Source organism: Cervus canadensis, chromosome 5 (assembly GCF_019320065.1).
Source record: "Cervus canadensis isolate Bull #8, Minnesota chromosome 5, ASM1932006v1, whole genome shotgun sequence".
Lineage (NCBI taxonomy): Eukaryota > Metazoa > Chordata > Mammalia > Artiodactyla > Cervidae > Cervus > Cervus canadensis.
This window is the reverse complement of record NC_057390.1, coordinates 48090697-48103219: the sequence shown is the minus strand read 5'-3', so window position 1 is coordinate 48103219 and position 12523 is coordinate 48090697. Positions and strand designations below refer to the sequence as shown.

Here is a 12523-nt window from a genome sequence, read left to right as displayed (position 1 = left end):
CACCCCTTGGGGCAGGAGACCTTGGCAGCAGTGTCTGGTGGTGGAAAGGAGGCTCAGGTAGGAAAGCTGGATTTAGGGACTTTTGTGCATTGGTTACATGTGTTTCACAATTTCTTGCCTGGTTGAACAGATAAATATATATCAGTGAAATACCACCTACACCCAAAAAGCTTGGAATCCACTTATAGCTTCTATCTGATTTTGCCTTAGGGCAAATGTTAATCTTTTCTCATATCTCTGCTGCTCATCTTTTACCTAAAAACCATGGAATTCCTACTGCATAGGACAGGGAACTCTATTCAATACTCTGTAATAACCTAAATGGGAAAAGAATCTGAAAAAGAATAGATATATGTCTGGTGGTGGTTTAGTCACTTAGTTGTGTCTGACTCTTTGCGACCCCATAGACTATACCCTGCCAGGCTTCTCTGTCTATGGGATTTTCCAGGCAAGAATACTGGAATGGGTTGCCATTTCCTCCTCCAGGAGATCCTCCTGACCCAGGGATTGAACCCATGTCTCCTGCATTGTAAGCGGATTCTTTCCCACTGAGCCACCAGGAAGCCCTAGATATACATGTAGAGCTAAATCTTGGCTGTACACCTGAAACCAAAACAGCATTGTAAGTCAACTATACTCCAATATAAAATAAAAAATTAGAAGAATAAAGTGACCATGGTAAATAAAAAAGTAAAATAAAAATCATGAAATCATAGGATCAGAGGAGCTCAGGGCAACTACATGCTCTAGATACATCTTTTGAAAAATTAGAGGTTTAACCCAAACTTAAAATGTTAACGATGAGGAAATAAAGTTGCTGTTGTTGTTGTTTAGCCACTAAGTTGTGTTGTGCTCTTTTGACCCCAGGGACTGGAGCCTGCCAGGCTCCTCTGTCCATGGGATTTCCCAGGCAAGAACACTGGAGTGGGTTGCTATTTCCTTCTCCCGGGGATCTTCCCCATTCAGGGACGGAATTGGGGTCTTCTGCTTGGCAGATGGATTCATTATTATGGAGTCACCAAGGAAAAAAGACTCCCGGACAAAAAGAAACTTGTCCTTGGCTGGTGTGCTCACCTGGAAGCCCACCCCGGGGGGTCTCTGTCTGTCTCCAAAGGAAGTGTCACCTGGCAGCCTTCTTGGATACTGGAATGGGTTGAGAGCGTGTTGGGCAGTGGGCGTCCTGACAGGAGGCCGCTTCAGATGTATCATCCTCTGGGAAAGGGCTTAACGATTTTCCTCTTGTTCCACAGTTCTCAAGGTTAATGGGGAGGCCTGGAACTGGGAAGTCTGTCTTACAATCACAGAGTCATGGCATTTGTGCTGAGTAGCTAGAAAGATGTAACCAATTACTGCTTTGATTTATTGCTAATTGTGATGCTTATTTTTCTCGGAGGTTTATAACAAAGTTGAAGAAGGGCATTCGACTGTTTAGCAAAAGAACCCGGCGTCCACAGAGGTTAGAGGCGCTGCGGGCCGCCGTGCAAGGTCTATAATGTCAGCCTGCATCCCCCGCACTTTCGGTCTCCCTCCGGGTCGCTCCAGTCCTGGTTTGGCTAAGGTCCGCGCACACCTGTCTTCCCCCGCCAGGGGCCCAGCTCCCCGCGGGTTCAGGACTCCTTCGGCATCTGTGCGTCCCTGGGCAGAGCTCTTCTCTGGGAGCAGGCATGCAATACCCGCTTATGGAAAAATGAGCCAGGACAGCGCGTGCATCCGTGTGCTCTCGGCTCATAGCTACGGCTAGTGCATTCACTCTCCTGCAACGAGGCATCCGTTTTGCTGCAGGCAGACAGCGCGGTCCTTTCCTTCCTAGTCTATCCTCACTCTACATCACTAGCAGTACTTTTAAAAATAATAATAATAAACGAGTTATTTTTAAAAGAATGACGTCCTAGCCGATCAGAGGGGGAAACGCACGGAATCTGGACATCAGTGATATGTAAGGGACTAATCGTTGCCGCTGTTTCAGCTAAAGAAGCCAGGAGAACAGGTAACTCTCAGAGTGAGCGGGTAAAGAACTCCAAACACCTGCCTAAATATAGAACAAACCAGCCCGGCGGCCGCCTGGTGCGCTGGTACCCAGGTCTGAGGCTCACCGCCCGCCGCGGCTTCCACGCTTTAGCTCGCGCGTGCGCACGCGCCGCCAGCTGGGGCCGCCGCACTGCGCCTGCGGGGTGGGGCGGGGCGAACGCGGAGCATGCGCGCGGCCCCCGCCGGCAGGAAGCGCGCGCGGGGCGGGGCGGGGCCTCCGGGCCGCCCCCGCCGCCGCGCTCGGAGTCGGGCGGCCGCAGCGCGCGGCCCGGGATGCTGAGCCAGCCGCTTCTTCGCCTAGCGTCCGCCGTCAGCCGCAGGAGGATGAAGCTACTGCTGGGCATCGCGCTGCTCGCCTACGTGGCCTGTGAGTGCTTCGGCCATTCATTCCCGCCCGCGGCCTGCTCCCTCCCGCTCCGCGCGCGGCCGCCAGCCGAACCGCGGACCCTCGGCCCTCGGCCCCGCCGCCGCACACCGGGCTGCGGTCCACGGCTTCCGAGCGTGCGGCGCCGCCGGGCGGGACGCGGGGCTGCGAGGGCTGTCTGCTGGCAGAGCCCCCATCGCGGCTGTCTGCTCCCAGGACAATTACTGAGCGTTTGGCTGCTGGGAGCCCAGTGTCGCCTGACTCCGCCGGCCCGCGGCCGAACCCAGGGGTCCTGGAGCCCACGGGTCTGACGCCCCAGGGTCCTGGCGCCCAAGTGTCTGTACGCCCGGGTGGGGGTGTCTTTGCCCCCAGGTGTCTGCACCTGGGGGGTCCTGGCGCCCAGGGGTTCCCCGCGCCCAGTTGTCCACTCCAGGGGTACTGGCGCCAAGAGAGGGGGGTCCCCGAACCCAGGTGTCCGCACGCGCCAGGGGTTCCCCGCGCCTGTGTTCTGAGGATGCGGGTCGACTCAGAGCCGAGGCGCACCGCGGGGAGCGGGGGGCGGGTCTCGGCGCCGCTCCGTTTTGTGTGGTTCCCCTGTCATCACTCCCGGAGGCTTCGGGACGGAGAGCAGGAGGGGACACTTTGCTGGCAGGTGGTACACCCTCTGTCTTAGAAGGGGAAACCGTCCCTTTAAAAAAAAAAAAAAAACCTATTGGATGGGAACGTGTTTTCCTTGATGCTATTAATATTTCCCCAAGTACCAAAATTGGACCAAGTGTGAGCTCGTTTGAATCCTAGCCACGAGGCTGATCCACGCTGAGACGAAACACCTGCTCACCGGTTGAGTTACCGAGGTCTGACTCCCAAGTTGAGGGGGCCTCCGGACGTGGCTTCAGTTGAGCTCTAGGCAGATGCGCAGTCATTGAGACCTGGCCTGTCTGCAGCCCAGCTGGGGGCTGTTAGATGCAAGTAGTTTGCCGAGGAGGAAGATGGCTTCTGAAGTGTATGCCAGTCTTGAATCAGGAAGCGGAGACCCCAGGGGGAAGACTGCTTCAAGTTGTGTAATTACTGTTAGGACTACAGTAACAGGGTTCAGACTTGCTGCCAGTTTCCCCATGTGTGGTGAGTCTGTTTCCTTGTCTCATTTAAGTGTCTCAGCAGTCCTAGGAAATAGCTCCTATCATTATTCCCTTTCTAGAGGTGAGTCTGTTAAGACCAAGAGAAATTAGGCAAATGATCACACAGGTGAGAAGCTACAAAGACCAAGAATTTGAGCCCAGGAGGGCTGGGGACCTGCGACTGGAACTCAGGTCTGCCGGCAGGCTGCATGTTGATTCTGAGGCTTCTGCAGGTCAGAGGTCGTGGAATGTCATTCACCATTCTGCAGATCAGGAAACCCTCCGTCCTTACTTTTGTCTGCAAAGCCCTTGTCTTTGTCCCTGTGCTGGGTCCCAGGGATCCCCAAGGTGTGCAGAACGCCTGGGCAGTGGTTCTCAACCTGCTATGTGCATCGGAATGACCTGGAGGGCTTTCCAAACAGAGGCTGTTGCCTCCCATCTCAAGCTTCTGATTCAGTAGGTCTGGGCTGTGGCCCAGCTAGTAGTTTCACCTCACATGCTGTTGGTGTGTTCTGGGGACCCCCACTTGAGAACCACTGGCTTAGATGGTGAGTTGGCCATGAATTAGACTCTCACCTAAATGAGGGTGAAATTACAAACTAGTAGGAAGGAAGCAAAAGAATGCATGAGGGCTCCTGACAGGGGCAACCAGCATGTTTTCCCATGGAAGTGAGGCTTAGGCTGAGAAGTGAGGCATGTGTGGGAGTTAATGGGCTTCCGAGGTGGCACTAGTGGTAAAGAACCCGCCTGCCGGTGCTGGAGACTTGGCTTCCATCCCTGGGTCAGGAAGATTTCCTGGAGGAGGCCATGGCAACCCACTCCAATATTCTTGCCTGGAGAATCCCATGGACAGAGGAGCCTGGCAGGCTTTAGTCCATGGGGTCGCAAAGAGTGGAATGCCCTGTGGCATCTGGAGCAGGGCGTGTTCTAGGAATGCAGAGAAGGGGGGGTGTGGTTAGAGCATAAACATGAAGCGATGAGGCTGCCCTGGCTGATGGGCTGGGGCAGGCGGGCCTTGTGCCAGCTCACTGTGTGGGTGAATTTAGCTGTGAGGTTTAAGATAGGTGTGCAGGCAGTGTCAGTAATGGGCATGGGATGGTAACTCCAAGATGCTTTACAGGAAAAGTGAGTTGGCGACTCCTGACAGTGTCCAAGAGCGGTGATTTCTAGTCTTGGCGCTCCTTGTTAATATAATAATCTTGTCTCCTTGTTTGAGAAAACTGTCCCTGCTCCCAGATGACACACAGCCCCTTCTGGAAAGGCTCTCCCATGTCCTCTCAAGGCTCTCTCCCATCTTCCTCTGTCTCTTGAGCCTGTGCGGGCCCATCCTCCTCCCTCCCGTCACGTAACTCTTCAGTCCAGGGCCCAGGGCCTGAGCACAGCCAGCTTGTGCTGCCCTGGGTTCTTTGCCTGCACGTGTTTTCTCCTATGGGGTTCCAGTCCTTGTAGCCCTCAGGTCAGCGCTGGTCACTGGTTGGAGGAGCTCAGAGGCCTGATTGTCTGAGAGTCATACAACCTGCTAGGGGAATCCATAGGCAGAGACTCAGCTGGAATTACTTGTAGTGTTTTTGACATGAGTACAGTTTAAAAAGTCAGATTGCCTTTGCCTGGTTGCTTGGTGTCCCTGGGCATCTCTTCCCTGCCCATGGGCAGGCGCTTCTCTTCTCTGAACTAATGATCTTAGTGTTTGTGCCATAGCATCCTGTTTCCTAGTTTTTCGTTTGTAGATGCTGTTGTATACCTCGTGACTTTCCCTTTTAGAAGGTGACTATTCTCTTTACTTTCCCCCACCCATGCTCACCCCCACATAGACTTTGTGTGATCTTGAGGAGGTCAGCATTTCATGTTTACACGTGTTGGAGGAGGAAATGACAGCCCACTCCAGTATTCTTGCCTGGAGAATCCTGTGGACAGAGGAGCCTGGCGGGCTACATCCACGGGTTCGCAAAGAGTCAGACACGACTGAAGGACCGAGTGCAGCATTTGGCATTACAGACTAAATGTAATCCACATGCGCCAGGTTGTACGTCCGTCACCTCTTACTCTTCCTGGAGCTGATGACTCTGCTCTGTTAACTCACTGGACTCCAGCGCTTGTCACCCATGTCATCTCCCCCAAGATGTCCCCGAGGAGAGGCCCCTGGCCTCAGCTGTCCGGCTATGTTGGCCTGGAGATCACCTGTCCCCTGACTTCCCTCACCTGATGTCAGGGAAGAGGATTGGCAGGTGTTGGCCATGCCTTCTCTGTCTTCACATTTAAGTGATAGGCGGGTGGTGCAGAATTCTAGAAAAGGCCCCTCAAAGCCTCTCAGGCAAGTTTCCATCCCTCCTGGGTCCAGGCTCTAGCCGGTACCCCGCTCTCTCTCTGCGACTTGATTTCTCCTGGGAGATCCTAGGTGCTCCTTCTGCCCCGGTGCCATCCTCCCGCCACACAGCTTGGCTTGGGCTTGGTCACTCCTCACTCCGGGGGCCTCTTGTGGCCCGTGTGCCCAGAGTGTGTCCTTGTGAACAGTATCCCTGTGGTGGATCACTGGCCTCCTTCAGGACCGCAGTGCTCACGCGCAGAGCCCCTCCCAGAGTGAGGCCTCTGTGCCGGGGCGGGGGGGGGGGTGGGCGGTGGCGGGGGCGAAGCCAGGGGCACCTGCCAGTCCACGGATGCTGGTGACATGTGCCAGGCACCTCCAAGCCCTGGCCACCAGGGTCCTTGCTTTGCAGTTCTGAAAACTTGAACTGCCCTTTGGCCTTCCCCCTCCCTGAAACATTCTCCCACAGGTGTGGGGTTGCCAGGTCTCATCCATTTTGTTTCTTCACGTCTATCATTTTAGACTTTTGCTCAAGTTTTCGGGAACTTTGTCATCTTTATAACCGAACTCTTCCAGTGATATAAAACATTTGTTTTTGCTATTATTTTTTGCTCGAGACTTGTTTTTTTTTTTTTTCTCTTAATTTAAAAAACTAAAGCATGTGGTTTTTGTTTCAGAGTTTTCTGCTTGGTGGTCCTTTGCTCCCTTTTCTTCCCATGGAGGGTCTCTTCCCTTTGGGGGGTTCCTTTTTCCTGGGAGGGACCCTGGGCCATCTGCTGCATTTGAGCGGATCCTAGGTGAGTGGAGGGCCGCTGACTGCCCCAGACCCTCAGCTGCCTCCCTTGCTGGTGGATCACTCAGCATCCCCGAGGGGCAGTGCCAGCTTGCCTGGACATCTCAGGGGCCCCACGGGAGAGCTGTGGGGCTGAGTGGTACCCTAGTCATCTCCCCAGCTGACAGGGGCTCGCCTGCTGCAGACCCTCCATCCTACACTCTGCAGAGATGGGACTGGGCAGGGCTGCAGCTGGCAGATGCCCCATGTCCAGGTGTACCAGGCAGGCTCCTTCCTCACCCTCCACAGGCTGCAGGCGCTTCACTCTTCTGTGCTGGCCCCAGGGCTCCTCCCCTTTTGCCTGTCTGTCTCCCCTGTCCCTTATAAGGACACTGGTCAGGGGATGGAGGGCCCAACAGGATAATTTAGGGTTATCTTTTGGTCTCAAGATGCTTCATTACACCTGCTAAGACCCTTTTTCCAAATCAGATCCCCAGGTTCTAGGAATTAGGTTGTGGACATGTTTTGAGGACACCATCAATTTACACCGCTCTTGTTTTTTTTAAAATCACTGAGGACTCAAAGGCTCTCCCAATCTTTGAGCACGTCCCTGATCTCCAGATGCTCCGCGCTCACCTGTGTTTTCTGTGCCCAGACCTGCAATCAGCCACTCCTCCAAGGTGCATGCTTCCTTTCATTGGAGAGTGTGGACTGGAACTCAGGGTCTCTGCACTGGCTGAGGTGCCCTTAGTGGATGGAGCCAGGTGCAGATTTTTTCCCACCATGAGTTTATGCTGCTACCCCCAATTTAAGTTATGACAAGCTTCTTCCTCCTCCTTCCCATCTTGCTAGTTCCTTCTTCCCACAGTGAAAATCTTGTTTCTGACATCAGTCCAAACTCATTTGATGCGTACCACCAGGCAAAACAGTTTCAGAATTACTGCATCGTTACCAGTACCAAGAAAATTCAGAATTTCTCTGTCATTCCTTTTGTCCTTAGACTCTGTCTCGCTCAGGGTGTGCCGTTACTGTGTCGAAAAAGCTCTGTGAAATGTGTTTTTCTGTGCCTGATACAAGTCATGTTCCTTTTTGTTTGTTTGTTTGTGTTCCGTTTATTTTAGGATTTGCTTTCTTCTTTCCAATTGTTAAAATGTATAAGCCAGTTACATGGTTCAAAAGTCAAACTGAATGAACAGTTCTGTGCAGACGTGTCTTGCTGCAATTGCTGGCCCCCACCCTCTTTCCCATTGTTACTAGTCCGTTTTTTGCATCTTAGGTTTCTCTTTGCAAATGCAGGCATTCATCTGCGTGTGTACAAGCACATGCTATTCATCATTCCCGGAAGGTATCGCACCACCTGGACCATTTTGTTCTCTTTTTTACTTGCATTGTATTTCCTGGAAAGCTCTGGCATCAGTGTATGAGCGCACCTTTGCTCTGTCTGTCACTCATGTGTATGTGCCCTGAGCTCTCCCGACGACCTCCTGTGCAGGACACTTTCCTTATTTCAGATTCCCTGCTGTTAGAAATAACCACCACAGTGAGCAAGCTTGTGCCCGCTGTCCCCCAGCCATGTCCCAGAACAGCTGTCGTTCCCCCCACCGCCCCCAGCCACACACATCATCAGAGCTTGTGGATGGCATACCAGGCAGAAATGGTCCCTCCTGCTTCAAGGGGCCTCTTTCTTCATACGAGTGATGTTGAGCATCTTTGCAAAGTATTAAAGGGCTGTTAACACCTCTTTTTCTGAAAACTGTTCCATTTGCCCACTTTTCTGTTGGACTTTGGGTCACCTTTCCCCTCATTTTTTAAGAACTCTTCATCTACTGGGGATGTTAGCTGGCCTCTGTGAAGTGAATTGCAACTGTTTTCTCACGTCTTGGGTGGAACAGAGGAAAAATGTCTGTGGTCTCGGTCCTTTCGTGGCACAGAGCTCCCAGAACCCTCAGGGTTTCCCAAGCTGTAGGGGCATCTTCTGTTGTTCTTAAGAAGCCCCCTGTGATCACTCTGAATTTTTGCCTAGGGGGTGACTCAGCGTGGTCCCTAGGTTGGCCTGGGATGGAAGCAGCTCACTGTCAGCCTTACCCACCCACCTCCAGGAAGGGGTTGGAGCTGGAGGTGGAGCTTTGTGGAAAATAAAAGAAACTCCTCAACAATGAGATCTGATGGCTTCCCAGTAAGTGAGGCTCGGGTTCCGTCCGAGACCTTCTATTCCTGAGCTGTAGCCTTCACGATGAACTGGTCGTTGTAAGGAAGCTGTTTCTCTGAGTCCTTTCTAGCAAACGATCAAACCCAAGAAGGTGGTTGTGGGTGCCCTGACTTAGAGGTGGTTGGTTAGTCAGAAGCACAAGTGGCCCTGGGCCTGGAAGCAGGCATCTGAACTGGGGTGTCCTGTGGGCCTGGGCCCCTCGCATATGGGGTCTGTGCTCAGGGCAGGTCGTTAGTGTCCAAAGGGCTGGAGGGCTGGTCGGTAGTGTGGACAACCCATACTCCGGGAGTCAGCTGTGTTCTGGGAGTGGAAACAGACCTTAGCACAGTTTTCCTATTTTCCCACATGGTTCTTAAGAAACGGGTCCAGGTGTCCAGTGGGATTCCTCAAAGTGACTGTTGGGTTTAGGGTTTCTTTGCTAACTGGCCAGTTGGGGGGTTTTATTGGTCACCCTGTACTTTGCAAGCGAGGCAGTCCCCTACCTGGATGGACAGAAGCCCTCGGCTCCTCAGCAGACCTCAAGGGACCATCCTTCAAGCTCTCTCACTGCGAGCTGTGGGAATTGCAGTAATGCCAGAGCCCAGAAAGTTCCTTGTGTTCCCCAGCTCCTTCTCTGAGCAGCTATACCCACTCGGCATTTTAAACATGTGTCTCATGTGACAGCAGAAATGGCTTCTAGGAGGTTTCCCTTCTGGGTTTCCCATCTCACTTAGTGACATTTTTACACGTGAAGACTTTTTAAAGGAACAAATGTCATCTACAAAGCCCACGGCTTCTTGCATTTTTTAAGCATTTTGTTTTTTTAAAAAAAAGGGAACATCTTGGGGCAAAAAAAATTTTCCCATGGGAATGTTAGTGTGGTTTTCTTAGGAAAGTCTGTGAGTCACTCAAAGGTGTTTTATCGCCGGAGCTTGGGGCTGCCAGTGGGGACTGCTGGGGCTACGGAGCAGAGAACTGGGGAGCCTGTTCTGGGGCTCATCCTGGAGGCCAGCCTGGGGGCGGGGATAGTGCAGGGCTGGCACAGGGTCCCACAGTGCCCCCACATGTGGCCTGTGAAGGATGCCAGCTGGCAGCCTGCTGGGCTCCCCAGGTCACCTTCTCACCTGGGCAGCTTCCTCTTGTGTAACCACATGGGTGAACGCAGGCCCGGCCAGCTGGGCACAGGTGTGGGGTTTGGGGCCAGCTCTCTCCAGGTCGAGGAGCAGAAAGGCTCCCCGCTCTTCTGTGTGGGATGCTGTCTGAACCTGAGTGCCTGATTCTTTCAGGGGAGCTGAGGGGGAGGCTCCCTCCTCTGACAACCTCATTTTGTATTTGGAGAATTTTAGCAGAAGAGTATCTTTGATTTGAACCTTCCGCTCTGTTTAAACAGCTCTTCCGATGCTTCTCTTGTTACACTGATGGTGCTTCGCGCCACCGTGGAGTTTATCCAGCGCAGGCGGGTGTCTGCTTCTCTGGCCGGGGCTGTCGGGGCTCACGGGGTGAGCCGGGCACCACCGTCCTGGGTGTGTTTAATGCTTTGATCACACGAGGCAGGCAGCCTGCGGGGTTGGGGTGCAGGGTCCCCCAGAACTTCAGTCTGGAGCCAGGTGTTCTGCCCAGGTGGGCATCTTGGGCCTGCGACATGGGCGCTGGGCCCTGGGAGGAGTGTAGCCCAGATCCAGGGTCGACAGGGAATTAAAGGCCAGGTTCCCATCCGTGCTCTGGTTCTGGTGGTTGTGCTGCGTAAGTGACAATCTCAGGACCGGGTGGGACGGAGCGGCAGTGGCTCACCGTGCTCACGGCTCTGTGGGGTGGGAGTGTGAAGAGTCTGTTCTCTTTATGGTGTTATCTGGGATGATGGCTGGGACTCAGCGGGACCGGAGGGTCCACTTCCAGAGGCTGTGAGAGCAGGTCTGCCCTGACCTTCTCTTCCCACACAGGTCGTTACAAAGTATTGAGTAGACTTCCCTGCGCTGTGCACTAAGTCCTTAGTAGTTTTCTGTTTTGAATACAGTAGTGTGTGTGTGTCAGTTCCTAGAATTTATTTTAACTGCATTCACCCATTTCACCCACTTCACCCACCTCCACCCCTGGCAACTGGTAGTCTGTTCTCTGTATCTGTGAGCTTGGGTTTTTGTTGTTTGTCTTTAGATTCTGCATGTAAGTGAGACCCCCTGAAGGAGGGCATGGCAGCCCTCTCCAATATGACTGCCTGGAGAATCCCAGGAACAGAGGAGCCTGGCAGGCCACAGTCCACGGGGTTGCAAAGAGTTGCACACGACTGTGCGACTTAGTATGCACGCACATAAGTGAGATCGTACGTTTGTCTTTCCCTGACTTACGGTGTCCTGAAGATCCATCCATGTTACTGCAGTTGTCAGGATTTCCTTCTTGTCACAGCTGAAACCTATTCCATTGCATATATTCACCACATCTTCTTTATCCACCCTTATTTCTTGAACACATAGGTTGCTTCCATGTCCTGGCTGTTGGATAGTGCTGCTAAGAGCACGGAGGTGCATGTATCCTTTTGAATTAGTGTTTTCATTGCCTTTGGATAAATGCCCAGAATTGGAATTACTGGGTCATATGGTAGTTCTGTATTTAATTTTTTGAGGAACCTCCATACTATTTTCCATAGTACACCACTTTGTATTCCCATCCATGGTGAGTGAACTAGGGTTCCCTTTTCTCTATATCCTTGCCAACACTTGTTATCTCTTATCTTTTTGATAATAGTTATAGTCATACTTAATGACTTTATGATTTCATTAAATGAATGGCTATATCATATTCTCAGCTATTTCTAAGGTCTCCTCAGACAACCATTTCGCCTTTTTGCGTTTCTTTTTCTTGGTGATGGTCTTAATCACTGCCTCCTGTACAGGGTCATGAACCTCTGTCCATAGTTGTTCAGGCACTCTGTCTATCAGATCTAATGCCTTGAATCTATTAGTCACTTCCACTGTATAATCATAAGGGATTTGATTTAGGTCATACCTGAATGGTCTAGTGATTTTCCCTACTTTCTTCGATTTCAGGCTCAATTTGGCAATAAGGAGTTCATGATCTGAGCCACAGTCAGCTCCTGGTCTTGTTTTTGCTGACAGTATAGAGCTTCTCCATCTTTGGCTACAAAGAATATAATCAGTCTGATTTCAGTATTGACCATCTCGTGATGTCCATGTGTAGAGTCTTGTCTTGTGTTGTTGGAATAGGGTGTTTGCTATGACCAGTGCATTCTCTTGGCAAAACTCTGTTAGCCTTTGCCCTGCTTTATTCCATATTCTTCATTTCATTCTGAAATACTAAGGGAACATTTCATGGGCAAAGATGAGCACAATAAGGGACAGAAATGGTATGGACCTAACAGAAGCAGAAGATATTAAGAAGAGGTGGCAAGAATACACAGAAGAACTGTACAAAAAAGATCTTCATGACCCAGATAACCACAATGGTGTCATCACTCACCTAGAGCCCGACATCCTGGAATGCAAAGTCAAGTGGGCCTTAGGAAGCATCACTATGAACAAAGCTAGTGGAGGTGATGGAATTCCAGTTGAATTATTTTAAATCCTAAAAGATGATGCTGTGAAAGTGCTGCACTCAATATGCCAGCAACTTTGGAAAACTCGGCAGTGGCCACAGGACTGGAAAAGATCAGCTTGCATCCCAATCCCAAAGAAAGGCAATGCCAAAGGATGTTCAAACTACCGCACAATTGCACTCATCTCACACGCTAACAAAGTAA

General features: G+C 51.8%; 1 protein-coding gene across 2 annotated transcripts in view; it reads left to right on the top strand.

Annotated features, from left to right (window-relative positions):
- The first annotated feature begins 2225 nt into the window (after positions 1-2225).
- The window catches only part of UXS1 (UDP-glucuronate decarboxylase 1), a 54572-nt gene continuing 44274 nt past the window's right edge, over positions 2226-12523 (top strand). The window contains exon 1 of one of the 2 annotated variants that reach the window (XM_043468819.1): positions 2226-2395. In XM_043468819.1, the coding sequence (XP_043324754.1) occupies positions 2302-2395 (94 nt within the window). In that variant the 5' untranslated portion in view covers positions 2226-2301. The remainder of the gene's footprint in view (positions 2396-12523) is intronic. The other variant, XM_043468820.1, reaches the window with a different exon arrangement.